This window comes from Amphiura filiformis, chromosome 11 (assembly GCF_039555335.1).
Source record: "Amphiura filiformis chromosome 11, Afil_fr2py, whole genome shotgun sequence".
Classification (NCBI taxonomy): Eukaryota; Metazoa; Echinodermata; class Ophiuroidea; order Amphilepidida; family Amphiuridae; genus Amphiura; species Amphiura filiformis.
This window is the reverse complement of record NC_092638.1, coordinates 5,181,719-5,197,740: the sequence shown is the minus strand read 5'-3', so window position 1 is coordinate 5,197,740 and position 16,022 is coordinate 5,181,719. Positions and strand designations below refer to the sequence as shown.

Genomic DNA, 16,022 nt, shown 5'->3' with positions numbered 1-16,022 from the left:
GGCCCAAGGACAAGGAGCAATACGGGACCCTTTTAATAGGCATATCACCTCAAAAATCGCAGCAAAAACACGTTATTTAATGTTCCTACATTATTGAGCTTTATTAAAGCATCAAAAACAGAATTGAAATCGGTCAATGCATTGTGATGTAGTGTCAATTTAAAGATGCTCGTCGATGGAATGAAATCCTGCCACAAATGGCTGTAATGACAAAATTCGAGATTTTGAAGGTTTATTTGGACGCTTGCTTATTATTTTCATTATTATTATTATTATTATTATTATTATTATTATTATTATTATTATTATTATTATTATTATTGTTGTTGTTGTTGTTGTTGTTGTTGTTGTTGTTATTATTATTAAAAATATCATTATTTAGTGTTATTATTATTGTTAGTGTTTTTATTATTATTGTTATTATTGTTAGTGTTATTATTATTATTATTATTATTATTATTATTATTATTATTATTATTATTATTATTATTATTGTTATTATTATTGTTATTATTAGTGAATAGATTCATCAGGTTTGTAATACAGAATCAATGAAAATTTTCGCTTGACAAAACCAGTAAGTTTTTTACTTACTCTAATATTTCGTCCTACACGTCGGAGGACTTCTTCAGATGTGAAGCATCTGATCCACTTTCCCGGGAAACTGACTTCCGGTTGTGATTGGTCTTGTATCCAGTCTTTAAAAGTGGGTCATATACGTGACTTAGGAAATAAGTGCCTTCCTCTCTATTCATGGTCTTTGTCCCCCTCTTTCTGATCTCCGTCGCTTCTCGTACTTCTCTGGATCTTCTGATATGCTCTTTTCCAAGTATCTTGGAGTCCTCCCAGTTGACAACATGATTTGCTCTAGCGACGTGATCAGATATGGCTGACTTTGTTTGTTCTTGCTCTGATGCCCTTCGCTCTGACCGAGTGAACCTTTTCTCATTCGCTTTCTTAACCTCCGCTTGATGTTCTGCGAGCCTAATCCCGAACAAACGAGAGGTTTCACCAACGTAACTAAGATCGCAATTTTGGGAGCCGATCTCATAAATACAATTGCCTGTCTTTAGTTTGTCTCTCTTGTCCTTTGGGTGGACCAAAATCTTTTTGAGGGTTTGATGGGGCTTCATTGCAGTGTCTACTTTGTGCTTTTTGAAAATTCTTTGAACTCGTTCAGAGATTCCATTGACATAAGGGAGCACTACCACCCCCTTGCTTTTGTCCTCATTCTTTTGATCTTTCATTGTGCTAGGTTTCACAGCCGCTTTAGATTTTTGTTTCATTTTTTCTTTGACTTGGTCTACTGCCCATTTTGGATAGCCACAGTTTTTAAGGGCTCCACGCACATGTTTTTCTTCATTTACTCTATCCGTTTCTTCCGTGACCACGCTGTACATACGGTCAAATAGAGTTCGGACAACACCCATTTTCTGATGGAGAGGGTGTTCTGACTTAAAACTGAGATTTTGGTCAGTGTGGGTTGGTTTCCTATATACCAGGAGCTTTACCGTACCATCAGGTTTCCGAACAATAAACGTGTCGAGAAATGGTATTTGCCCTTCTTTCTCTTCCTCGTATGTGAATTTTACACTGTCCGTTTTGTCAACTTGGTTTAAGTGATCAGTTAAATTCTGGACTTCACCTGTTTTTATGATTTCAAGCACGTCATCCACATAACGACGCCAAAACCGTTGCTTACAATCAATCGGGGCAGTCGCGATAGCTTGCTGTTCCAGGAATTCCATGAATAAATTCGCTATGATGGGGTTGACTGGGCTGCCCATCGCTGCGCCAAACCGTTGCCTATATATGGCACCTCTGAATTCAAAATATGTGGTGGTGAGAATAAATTCGAGGAGTTCGATAATATCTTCAACTTCCAGTTTGGTGCGCATTTTGAGATCTTTGTCATCTACCAGTCTTTGTCTAACCACATCTAAAGCTTCACATCTGAAGAAGTCCTCCGACGTGTAGGACGAAATATTAGAGTAAGTAAAAAACTTACTGGTTTTGTCAAGCGAAAATTTTCATTGATTGTTATTATTATTTTAAATCTTGACTTTTGGTTTGTGTATTGTTTACATTCGAAATTATCATTTTTGTATTCATCTTTTCATTATTCGCTCGCTCATTTATAATTAGGTGATATATGATTAGCTTATATATATGTATAGTTTTTTATTCAAAAGTTTATTGTGTTACATAAGTATCTTTTATTTATTCGTTTATAGGTACCTATTTATTAACTAATTTGTTTATCGTTTCATGTTGTTATTAATTATAATTTTGTTATTCTAATTTTATATATTTTATTACATTTCGTTGAGTCACCCATTTAATCTTTTGTTATCAATTAGTTAATTAATTTGTTTATTTATATTGTCAATTACTCAATTATTTATTGTGCATTTTTATGCTAATTTATTAATTAATTTGTTATGTTTATTTCTCTATCCGATTTTTGTCATGTCACGCTTTATTTCTGTTTGTTATGTTCGTTGTAATAGAAATTCGTTAAATTAATTAATAGCAGGTTATAACTGTTAAGAATTTTAATTCTATACACATTTAAAAATGTGTATAGAATAGTTGTGACCACGTGGTTGTAATTAAAATGTTCACAATTTATACTGTAATCATAGTGGTATATCTTGATTATTTATAGACGGAGAAATTAAATAAGTCAGATTATCTAGCAAGAGCCTCGGGGGCCCAAGGACAAGGAGCAATACGGGACCCTTTTAATAGGCATATCACCTCAAAAATCGCAGCAAAAACACGTTATTTAATGTTCCTACATTATTGAGCTTTATTAAAGCATCAAAAAACAGAATTGAAATCGGTCAATGCATTGTGATGTAGTGTCAATTTAAAGATGCTCGTCGATGGAATGAAATCCTGCCACAAATGGCTGTAATGACAAAATTCGAGATTTTGAAGGTTTATTTGGACGCTTGCTTATTATTTTCATTATTATTATTATTATTATTATTATTATTATTATTATTATTATTATTATTATTGTTGTTGTTGTTGTTGTTGTTGTTGTTGTTGTTGTTGTTGTTGTTGTTATTATTATTAAAAATATTATTATTTAGTGTTATTATTATTGTTAGTGTTTTTATTATTATTGTTATTATTGTTAGTGTTATTATTATTATTATTATTATTATTATTATTATTATTATTATTATTATTATTATTGTTATTATTATTGTTATTATTAGTGAATAGATTCATCAGGTTTGTAATACAGAATCAATGAACATTTTCGCTTGACAAAACCAGGAAGTTTTTACTTACTCTAATATTTCGTCCTACACGTCGGAGGACTTCTTCAGATGTGAAGCATCTGATCCACTTTCCCGGGATACTGACTTCCGGTTGTGATTGGTCTTGTATCCAGTCTTTAAAAGTGGGTCATATACGTGACTTAGGAAATAAGTGCCTTCCTCTCTATTCATGGTCTTTGTCCCCCTCTTTCTGATCTCCGTCGCTTCTCGTACTTCTCTGGATCTTCTGATATGCTCTTTTCCAAGTATCTTGGAGTCCTCCCAGTTGACAACATGATTTGCTCTAGCGACGTGATCAGATATGGCTGACTTTGTTTGTTCTTGCTCTGATGCCCTTCGCTCTGACCGAGTGAACCTTTTCTCATTCGCTTTCTTAACCTCCGCTTGATGTTCTGCGAGCCTAATCCCGAACAAACGAGAGGTTTCACCAACGTAACTAAGATCGCAATTTTGGGAGCCGATCTCATAAATACAATTGCCTGTCTTTAGTTTGTCTCTCTTGTCCTTTGGGTGGACCAAAATCTTTTTGAGGGTTTGATGGGGCTTCATTGCAGTGTCTACTTTGTGCTTTTTGAAAATTCTTTGAACTCGTTCAGAGATTCCATTGACATAAGGGAGCACTACCACCCCCTTGCTTTTGTCCTCATTCTTTTGATCTTTCATTGTGCTAGGTTTCACAGCCGCTTTAGATTTTGGTTTCATTTTTTCTTTGACTTGGTCTACTGCCCATTTTGGATAGCCACAGTTTTTAAGGGCTCCACGCACATGTTTTTCTTCATTTACTCTATCCGTTTCTTCCGTGACCACGCTGTACATACGGTCAAATAGAGTTCGGACAACACCCATTTTCTGATGGAGAGGGTGTTCTGACTTAAAACTGAGATTTTGGTCAGTGTGGGTTGGTTTCCTATATACCAGGAGCTTTACCGTACCATCAGGTTTCCGAACAATAAACGTGTCGAGAAATGGTATTTGCCCTTCTTTCTCTTCCTCGTATGTGAATTTTACACTGTCCGTTTTGTCAACTTGGTTTAAGTGATCAGTTAAATTCTGGACTTCACCTGTTTTTATGATTTCAAGCACGTCATCCACATAACGACGCCAAAACCGTTGCTTACAATCAATCGGGGCAGTCGCGATAGCTTGCTGTTCCAGGAATTCCATGAATAAATTCGCTATGATGGGGTTGACTGGGCTGCCCATCGCTGCGCCAAACCGTTGCCTATATATGGCACCTCTGAATTCAAAATATGTGGTGGTGAGAATAAATTCGAGGAGTTCGATAATATCTTCAACTTCCAGTTTGGTGCGCATTTTGAGATCTTTGTCATCTACCAGTCTTTGTCTAACCACATCTAAAGCTTCACATCTGAAGAAGTCCTCCGACGTGTAGGACGAAATATTAGAGTAAGTAAAAAACTTACTGGTTTTGTCAAGCGAAAATTTTCATTGATTGTTATTATTATTTTAAATCTTGACTTTTGGTTTGTGTATTGTTTACATTCGAAATTATCATTTTTTGTATTCATCTTTTTCATTATTCGCTCGCTCATTTATAATTAGGTGATATATGATTAGCTTATATATATGTATAGTTTTTTATTCAAAAGTTTATTGTGTTACATAAGTATCTTTTATTTATTCGTTTTTAGGTACCTATTTATTAACTAATTTGTTTATCGTTTCATGTTGTTATTAATTATAATTTTGTTATTCTAATTTTATATATTTTATTACATTTCGTTGAGTCACCCATTTAATCTTTTGTTATCAATTAGTTAATTAATTTGTTTATTTATATTGTCAATTACTCAATTATTTATTGTGCATTTTTATGCTAATTTATTAATTAATTTGTTATGTTTATTTCTCTATCCGATTTTTGTCATGTCACGCTTTATTTCTGTTTGTTATGTTCGTTTGTCTCTTTTGTTTATTTATTTATTTATTTCTATTTCTTTTATTCTTTCTTTCAAATCTTTCTTTCGAGTTTTTCTTTCCTTCTTTCCTCTTTTTTCATAATTATTTGTTCCCATTGACACAGTAAATTGGTAACTGTTAAGAATTAAATGTGTATAGAATAGTTGTGACCACGTGGTTGTGATTAAAATGTTCACAATTTATACTGTAATCATAGTGGTATATCTTGATTATTTATAAGGTAGACGGAGAAATTAAATAAGTCAGATTATCTAGCAAGAGCCTCGGGGGCCCATGGACAAGGAGCAATACGGGGCCCTTTTAATAGGCATATCACCTCAAAAATAATCGCAGCAAAAACACGTTATTTAATGTTCCTACATTATTGAGCTTTATTAAAGCATCAAAAATCAAAAAACAGAATTGAAATCGGTCAATGCATTGTGATGTAGTGTCAATTTAAAGATGCTCGTAGATGGAATGAAATCCTGCCACAAATGGCTGTAATGACAAAATTGGCACATTTCGAGATTTTGAAGGTTTATTTGGACGCTTGCTTGAAAAAGCAGCGTTAATTTAAATATCACATGTTAAATGCCTATCTTTCCTGACTTCGTTACAGAAAACAAAATTTAAAAATCTATCATTGAATAATTATAATAAATTAACCAAATATACTGTTTTAGCAATTTCGGCCAATCTGCAGACAAATTAAATCTCAAAAAAATGACTAAGTTCAGCTAATTAATATGCAAAATTTATGCCAATAGAAAACCGTACATGATATAAAGGTGCGGGTTTTTTTGCACACATATGTATACAAAGTTCTTTCAATTGATAACAAAAAATACACAAAAAGTAATTAATTATGCAAATTAGGTAATTACAGCTAATTATGTATTAATGATATTATTATGCAAATTAGGCATGAGTAATTTTGGGGTTTTTTTTTTTTTTTTCAATATTTAATGAACGTCTGTTCATTCATCATAAATGTTTTAAGTATGATCCTGTTATGAGGTTGAATAAATGAACTGCAGTTAATTATTTAAAAACAATACAATAAAAAATAAAAAGTTTGACATTTTGACGGTGTCTGGAATATAATTTTCATTTTTACTGTAAACATGGTATGTGTCACCATTACTCAAAGCCAAGTCCGAAAAGTAAAAATAAAAATTCAGTTGCAATGAGACTTTAAATTAACATTTTGTCATCTGGATTAACATGGGAGGACAATCGGTAAAAGGAACAGCCATTCTACTGTACCGCGTATACAAAAATAGTATGGCCTTGGACACACACAATGGCTTAGAGCTATTGTGGTTTGGAAAATTACTCCCTAAAAATATCATTGATTAATGTTTTGCTTCAACTAGTTTTAGGCAAGTGTTTCATTTGTTGTCGACGGAAATAATTTACATGCTAAGAAAGATTAGTATTTCAGCTAAATGGTGGTAGGTCCCTTTACTTCAATAGGCCTATATTTACTGATTTATGAGCGATCTTCAAAAATCCATAAAAACAGGCAGTAGCACTTAAACAAAACGATTTTTAATTTTTGAGGACCCGGTGTTAGCCTCGGAAAGACTTCACACACCATATATTAAAAATTTAATTTTAACAATATTATTTTAATAATATTAACAATTTGGATAAATGAAGCATATGAGGAAATTCATTTATCGACATGGATGTTTTCTAAAATTGGCCAAATTTGAAGCGCGCCCTTTTCAATTCACTGTTATGCTTGCATGCACAGTGTAGCAGAATTATTGTGCAGCCACTGTGACATACCTACTTTTAACATAATTCTTGATTGGTCGGATCACCAACCTATTAAATAAAGATGAAAGTGGTATCTGAGAGGCATATGCCCCCTAAGAATTTGGCAATTTTATGAAGGCCCAATTGAAGCCACTTGGCGTACTTTTAGAGTGTACAATATTTTAAAGTTTGAATTATTTTTAAAATGGACCACTTTCTAACAATTTTTTTTTTTAAAGATGCCCACCAGTAAATTATTTTGCCCATGCAGTATTAATTTAACCAGTCCATTGCCCAAAAAAGGCCACCATTATTATGTAAATAATTGTGCTTAAAATATTAGGCACCATACCATACTAAATTGATTTAAGTTCCGTTGATACAAGTTAGAGCAGGAATAAATATCAAAGAGTAATTTCCACACAAAACCTGAACGCATATCGCGCATTTATGGAGCCCAGAAAATTCAAGTTAAAATCTTGATTTGAAATAAATTCACTTTACTGTAAGTCAAGAGTCGTGGGAAAATTCCCTTGTCTAATCATTGATAGCAGCTGGTAGCGGCCTTAACAAAAGGTTCTCACCATGCATGGTTGATCATTACAATATGAACCAAAATATTATTGATAAGGCTGAAAGTCAAGTCATGTTATCTGTTCAGACTTCCTCTTCATGGCTACGCGCTTGTATAAATGAAAGTCCTTTCGTTAGGATGCTGAACCCCCCTCCCTTCCCTCTAACGTAAATGTGAAATATCGAAAATTCCAGTATTTCTAGGCAAATAAGAAAACTAAGTAGCCCAAAGTAATATGGTATAATTTGCCTTAAATTTGCCAATAAATTTTTCTATATTTAATCTTTAATATACATGAAATTTAAGACCGCTGTTAAATACATGTAGATTAAGATTTACACACACAGGAAACAAGAGACAAACATTTTACGGTTGTTGCCCAGCTAACAATTTTTCGTTGTTACAACGTTATCTAAAAGTTATATAAAGTCGTACAAACGTAATATATGGGACGCTGTAAGTACGTAAATATGTGAACTCGTATTCCCGAACGTTAATGTAACATAATTATGACGTTTTTCGACGTCAAGTTGTGAACGTCGAAACAACGTCACTATGACGTTATATTAACGTCCGAAAATCACAACACAAATACGAGTTCACAAATTAACGTAATTACTACATCCGTACATTACGTTGTATTGGGGTCAGACCATGCCATTTATACGGCGTTATAATAACGTGCTTTATACGTCGAAACAACGTCATAAATTTGCGTACTAACGACGTCCGTAGATGACGTTGTATCTGAGTCAGTTCATGATTTTTAACCACGTGCTTTATACGTCGAGACAACGTGATTATGACATGGTATAAAAATTCAAAGTTTAGAACTTCAGGAATAGAAGTCGTTACTTTGAGTTTCACGCCTAAAGGCGATCGTCAAACGACACGATGAAGACATTTTGGCTGGACATTAATCTCCTTGGAATGGAAGAATTTACATTCCATGGTGTCAACATCTAAACTATTTTTCAGATACGTATTTGTGTAACGTTTTCTGAACGTATTATTCAAACGTTGTCACCAGGTCTGGTCAAACATTGCATCAACGTCGCAACGTCATTACAACGTCATAATGATATTATATCAACGTCCAAAAATCAACGTCCAAAACAACGTTGTCACTACACGAATACGAGTTCACAGACTTACGTGTTTACAACGTAAATGACAACCTAAGTCCAACGTAGGCGAACGTCGTGAATACGTAGTGTGTTAGCTGGGTGTTGGTTTATTATATGACTGGGAATGCCATGTTCACGTATTCATTCATCTGTCAGTGATGAGCGTGTCATCCTTATTCATCTAAAGCAGGGGTAGGCCACCTTTTTAACACGTCGGGCTTGAAACAGAAGCGTAGCCAGCAGGGCGGTAGGGGGCAGAGGGCAAATACAAAATTTTTGCGCGATGCGCACGCACATTGTCACAATAAAGCCCATTTTATCCCAATCATGGGCGAAAATAATGTAAAATACAAATATTATGCGCGCACATCGTCCCAGTAACGCCTTTTTGGAAGCTCCAAGACATGTACAGTCTCTCTAAAAAACAAAACCGGTTATGTATGTTGCAATTGTTTTTTCGTCTGTGCTCTCGAAATTTTATTTTACCACCCCTGACAAAGAAAGCTGGCTACGCCCCTGGCTAGAAATAAACAATGAAAAACTTTATTTTCAAAGTGCACTATTAAAATCATTTACAATAATTTAATTTGCTACCTTTTTTATCTGAATTAATTTTGTAAACTATGTACATTCATAATTATGTTTCCAAGTTTTCTATAATCCCTTACCAAAATGTATGGTTATGAATTTTGAAACGAAGCTTTAATGACTGCAATAAATGGAAGAGGTAATCATTCCATTATTTTTATCATCGTAACTAAACTTGATAGTCCTAAGTGGACACATCAAACATGTGCAATGAACTATATTCTGTGCTATACAGAATTCACAGGTCATTTGATCATTATGAAAATTATTCATGTGTATTCTCATGACTCAAGTAGTCATGGAAACCTTTGAAAAAACAATGTATACAATTTATACATAAATCCCAGTTATATAAATCATTCCATGTCAACAATTTACATATGCTATATAAAAAACTGCTTGAGTCTGTGAGTCAAAATTGGTGGTAGGTGCGACTTGGTCCGCGCCAGAGCAAGATTGCATTTGTCAGGTCATCCAAGGTCAAAGGTCAGGTCAAATTCCAAGTTGCTCCGATCGGGCTTCCCGGTCGGGCTTAAGGGTACATAACACAAAATAGCTTTCCATAGACTTTACGTGCAAAATAGGGGTCACGTTTTAGGCGATAAGTCGAGTTACCTCTTACTTTGAAATATATATTTGATATCATCTTAATCAGAACAAAATTCTGCATAACATATCTGAAAATGACACAACATTTTCCGTCTACTTTTTGAGAAAATTAGGGCTATATAAAAAGGCCCGATTTTCCCGTGTTTACGTCCGACTGCTAACCGCGTTTTGACCTCGTGTGTTCATGCGCTCATCCTCGTAAACATCGCTCAAATTTTTGCATTTTCTTTTCATATTAGTAGAGATCACATTCACGGGTTCTAGTAAAACACGATTTTCAACACTAAAATTGTTAATATTGCACCGATTTTGCACAATTTGTATGCAAAGTTGGGACTATAGTCGTGATAAACTTTTACCGGAAACCGCTTCACATGCGGATTTAGTGGTATGAACCCTTAAACTCGGGGAAAAACAATCCCCGGCACTTGGGGAGTATGAAACTGCAAAGGTCATCAGAGGTCAAATGTCAGGTCAAATTCAAAGTTGCTCCGATTGGAAATGATCACTGACCCTTGGGGAGTATGAAACCACAAATTTCATCTGAGGTCAAAGATCAGGTCAAATTTAAATTTGCTCCGTTATGGCTGTAACTTGCGAATCATGATTCCAGATAGATATTTCAAAAATATATGGCTATGTTATTTGTTTGGAACCTGCATCGGTAATAATAATGGTTAGCTGGCTCATAGTAAAAACGATCATAAACATTGTAAACATTGGAGTTCACATGGAATTCTAGTGATAAATGAATGAATGAATGAATGAATCTTTATTTCCATAATAAAAAACAACAAAATACAAAGTAATTCAACATCAAAAAAATTAAATAAAACAAGACAATTATGGAGGAGATGATCGAAAGGCCAATAAGGCCAGCATTGACCATCCCCTTACAGAACTAAATTAATACAACAATAAACAAACAGAGTGTATTAAGCCTATCACACAAGAACAAAAACGGGGCTCCAAGAACTAGTTATAAGATGAGATTAGCTGTGTTTTACATTTGTTTCGAAAATGTTTTATTGAGTTTGCTACTTTAAGGTTATCGTTCAGGGAATTCCATAACAGTGGGCCGGTAGTCCTGATTGAATGATCAGTGAATACTTTCTTGTTTCTTGTTTGATTATACTTATTACTGTTTCTTGTGTGATAGCTATGAATATCGGATCGTTTTAGAAAGAAACTGTCAAATGTACATGGTAGTTGTTTAATAGAATATTTATACATGTATACACCTAGTTCTAGTTTGAATATATCAAAAACATTGAGCATGTTGAATTTATGAAATAGTGGTCCAGAATGGCTTCGATAATGGCTATTCGAAATGGTTCTCATGGCCCATTTTTGGAGCAAATGTATTTTATCAAGATATGTTTTACATTCTCCCATGTAAGTATACCATAATTAATATAAGGCAAAACAAGCGTACAATAAAGCGTGTGCAAAACACGCCCAGGTATAAAAAATTTCAACTTGTTTATCATACCTATATTCCGTGAAATTGTTTTTGAGATTCCGTTGATATGGTTTTTCCATGTGAGATTTTCATCGATAATTACACCTAAAAATTTGGTTTCAGTGAATGATCTACTTGATTACAATGGTGGCTTTAAAACATAATTTAGAACCAAGTTTCGAACCAAGGACCCGTCGCTCAACTCTCCCTGAATGGTCCAGCGCCTTAGACCACTAGGCCACCTCGCCATATATTTTATGCGAGTACATTTCGTCTCATGCCCTGTCTGTAATAAATAATTTGACCTTTAGAAATAATTTATTTGCAAACCATTATTTGTTCTCTGTTGTTGTGTTATGTCTTACTTCTTCTAAAAATCCGGCAAATTCATAATATTGATAATATAAGATGTGTTGTGGAAGCTGGTGGATCCATATTGTATGTTTTTCTTTCCAACCACCAGCTCCTAGTACAGGGAATACAATGTACGGAAAAACGGTCTTGACTTAAAAAAAGAGCATGGAGAGTTTTTTGAACCGTTTTTTTTTGTACTTTTAAAGCTAAATTCGAAATTCATATAAAATGTTTGTTTCTTGATGGATCACAAAAATATTTCTTTCCATTGGTTAAAATTACGCCAGTCATTCATTACATTAGCATTTTTACTCCTGTACACTGCACTTAAGGGAAGGGGTATGAACGTTTGGACAGTATTTATTGTGGGACATTAGAACACATCAGACATATCGAATTGCATTCTGAATACGAAGAATGTCCTTCTGATATCAAATAATTTAGATTTTTTGAAATTCGCAATGTAATACACATTTTATGGCAAATCATTAAAAATTGATATTTTTGATATTTAACAGTACTTGAAGTAAACTTTATAGATCCTATGATTTATATTAAAGTGTATGTAGGTGGGATGAAAAGCCGACGATCAATTGAAAATTTTGACCTTTCGTATTGAAGATATGGATTTTTTCCCAAAACACCAAAAAAAATAGGTCTTTTTGGGGAAAAAATCCATATCTCAATATAAAAGGTCAACATTTTCAATTGATCGTCGGCTTTTCCTCCCAGCTACATACACTTTAAGAATATATCATTAGATTTATAAAATTTATTTCGAGGACTGTTATATATCAAAAATTTGAAAAATATCAAATTTTAATAATTTGTCATAAAATTTGTATTATATCGTGAATTTCAAAAATGCAAATTATTTGATATCAGAAAGACATGCTTCGTATTCAGAATGCAATTCGATACATCTGAGGTGCTCTCATGTCCCACAAAAAATACTGTCGAAACCCAATAAACGCTCATTCTAGACGGATAAATTGCATAACAACAGAAGGCGTTATCACTGCACTAAAGTGATCAATGTTAGCGCTTTAGTCGAGAGACTGGTTGCGTTTAAAACCAACTTTATATTAAATATGTTTATATTTTATGATAATATAAATGGTGTACTGTACCCAATGACTCATGCAGTATCTTTTTAAATTATGAAAAGGAAAATTAATTTATTCATATTAATATTGATTTGTAGATCCCATATAGCTGTGACATAGTCAGATTGGAATCATGAATGTAAGTATCAAAACCTGTAGTTCAGTTTATAATCTCAATTAAGTTAGTGCTATTTTAAGGAAGTGGTATGAACGTTTGGACAGTATTTATTTTGGGACATTAGAGCACATCAGACATATCGAATTGCATTCTGAATACGAAGAATGTCATTCTGATATCAAATAATTTTGATTTTTGAAATTCCCAATTTGATACACATTTTATGGCAAATCATTAAAAATTGATATTTGTGATATTTAACAGTACTTGAAGTAAACTTTATAAATCTGATGATTTATACTTAAAGTGTATGTAGGTGGGATGAAAAGCCGACGATCAATTGAAAATTTTGACCTTTAGTATAGATTTTTTTTCCCAAAACACCAAAAAAAATTAGGTCTTTTTGGGAAATAAATCCATATCTTCAATATGAAAGGTCAAAATTTTCAATTGACCGTCGGCTTTTCCTCCCTGCTACATACACTTTAAGAATATATATGACCGTCCACGGCGAATGAGCCGTAAATTCCTCCCCGGTCAATTTTGTTTTATTTCGTGTTTACAAAATAAACATCATAAACTTAAAAATGGTATATCATTTGACTTTAAACGATATCCAGAAGCGGAGTTATGGTTAGTTAAACTTTGCTCCTTCAACAAAATTATAGCTTTTTTTGGTTTCTATGTGTGTCTCTTTTTCCACATTGCTGGCAATAAATATCAAACAGTCATAATTGGCGGTCATTTCAAATCATCCCCAAGTCAACGAGGTTTAATTGTTGGTTATGCATACCTATACAAATAACCCACCACTTGAAAAGGATTGAGCAAAAGCAAACAAAGACCAGAGCTATTAAAAGTTATATAGCCATCTAAGGTAGAAGCTTATTATCCACTTCAATAATAGGATTATTGATTGGTGTTGTGACTATCCAAATAAGACAGATGTCGCGCCAGCTTAAGCGACCGATGAATACGACCTTCGTACACATTTTACACCATAACTCAGAATACAATTTAGGGAATTTACGGCTCGTTTGTGCTGCCGGGTCACATATCATTAGATTTATATAATTTTCTTGTAGGAGTGTTATATATCAAAAATTTGAAAAATATCAAATTTTTATAATTTGTCATAAAATTTGTATTATATTGTGATTTTAAAAAAAAAAATTATTTGATATCAGAAAGACATGCTTCGTATTCAGAATGCAATTCGATAGGTCTGAGGTGCTCTCATGTCCCACAAAAAATACTGTCGAAACGCAATAAACGCTCATTTTGGATCCCTTTAAAGGAAAGTAATTTTTCTAACTACCAAAACAACCATATAACTTTGGGCCATTCTTTTCTGATGTCACAAACGTCCACGGATGTACACATGTGGTAACACGGCGGATTATGTTCGGTTTTTGGTCATACGGAAAAACGTTACCAGGCAAGGTAACAGAAAATTGTAAATTCTCGAAGATTGTTTAGAAATGTTTTAGGTTAGTTGGAATTGGTCTGTATGTACATGACTTAATTCGTCAATAAGACAAACAGTTGTTTGACATCCCCCCACCCCAGAAAAGAGAGAAAATATCTTTGAATAAATAAGATATTAAATTCTTGATATACTTATTAAAGCCGTACTCGATTATGCAGGTCATATATGCTGGATATCAGTGGGTAGTAACATTGGTGATAGCAATTGAATCGAGTACCCGGGTGCAATATTTTTTCCGTAGTTAACATTTGCATCGCATACATTAATGTACAATAGTATTATGAGGCTAGATTCCACATAATGCCATTATTATGTCCTCTTACTTTAAAAGAAACGAGATTATATTAGATTAAGAATTCTACCAAGGATCGACCGCAGTTCGAACCAACAACCTCTGGATCCATGATAGTCCAGACGCTATACCACTGTGCTACGAGACGTTCTACCAGAAAGGCGTCTGTTACACACGACATACTATTACTAGTATATTACCAATGAATACGTATACAATCTCCGATCAATAATGAACCCTAAGCCTATAAGACCCTAACCCTAAACCTATCCCTAATAGGCGGGACACCACGTATACAGTTGCTTAAACGGGCTCCCTATTCAAATGTTAACTATGGTAAAATAGTTCGCTACCCGCAATCGGGAGTAGCCTTTGGTAAGAAAAGGTCACCAAACTGTTACAAGGGGTCCAATCTGATACCAATGTATTTATCTCATCAAAAGGATTCAGGAAAGCATAAGTTGACTAGATTGGACCAAGTTTGAAATTTGACCCTGTATAACCTTTCATGGCCCCAGCTCAATGACAATTAACCCTTTCGGTAAATCCCATAAGCCTTTGCGAGTAGACCTGAGATGTCGTCATTTGTCGTCACACCGATGCGCACATCGTTTAGTGAACATCGCTACTGCGCATTTCAAAGCCGTGAAGTGCCAGCCTCTTGTCACACTTTCACAATAGGCGATTAGGTACCTAACAAGCACTACGAAGCGTACTTCTCCACACCTAACGAAATGTCTAAGTGCGCAGTAACGATATTCGCATCGACGTGACGTCAAATGACGACATCTCATGCCTACTCGCAAAGGCTTATGGGATTTATCGAAAAGGTCAATCACCTCTAATAACTGTTGATGTTGCAACATGTATAGCTCGTCCACTACTACTGACACTATCATAGCTTCATTATCTGTCAAACTTGGGTTTAATATTGATTTCTGTTATAGACAGGGAAGGTTTTTCAAGATGAAGTTCACGGACCGATGTCCATGCCCGACTACTGCTGTAAAGTTATCGACACACCAGAGTTTCAGCGGCTGAGATCCATCAAGCAACTCGGCGGAGCAGAATATGTGTACCCCGGTGCCACCCATACGAGATTTTCACACTCACTCGGGTAAAAAGATTCATTATAAATTTATAATTATGATTTAATGGGGTATGCGTATCACATGACCCAAAATTATGTGTTGACAGTGAACACGGCGTTAATTCGAATTTCATAGGCTATTTCGTGATTTCATATGCTTGTAAACAAGCTGTATAAAAAATCTTTACAGTATAGAGGCCAGCACCACACCAACATCGCCTGGCTAATAA

General features: G+C 34.3%; 2 protein-coding genes across 2 annotated transcripts in view; one reads left to right on the top strand and one right to left on the bottom strand.

Moving 5' to 3' along the window:
* The window catches only part of LOC140164249 (deoxynucleoside triphosphate triphosphohydrolase SAMHD1-like), a 50,745-nt gene that overhangs the window by 339 nt on the left and 34,384 nt on the right, over positions 1-16,022 (top strand). Inside the window, exons 2-3 of the mRNA XM_072187518.1 lie at positions 12,902-12,942; positions 15,650-15,819. Of these exons, the coding sequence (XP_072043619.1) occupies positions 12,937-12,942; positions 15,650-15,819 (176 nt within the window). The 5' untranslated portion in view covers positions 12,902-12,936. The remainder of the gene's footprint in view (positions 1-12,901; positions 12,943-15,649; positions 15,820-16,022) is intronic.
* LOC140164250 (hyaluronidase-1-like) overlaps positions 1-16,022 on the bottom strand; it is a 33,589-nt gene that overhangs the window by 9,993 nt on the left and 7,574 nt on the right. The window lies entirely within an intron of this gene.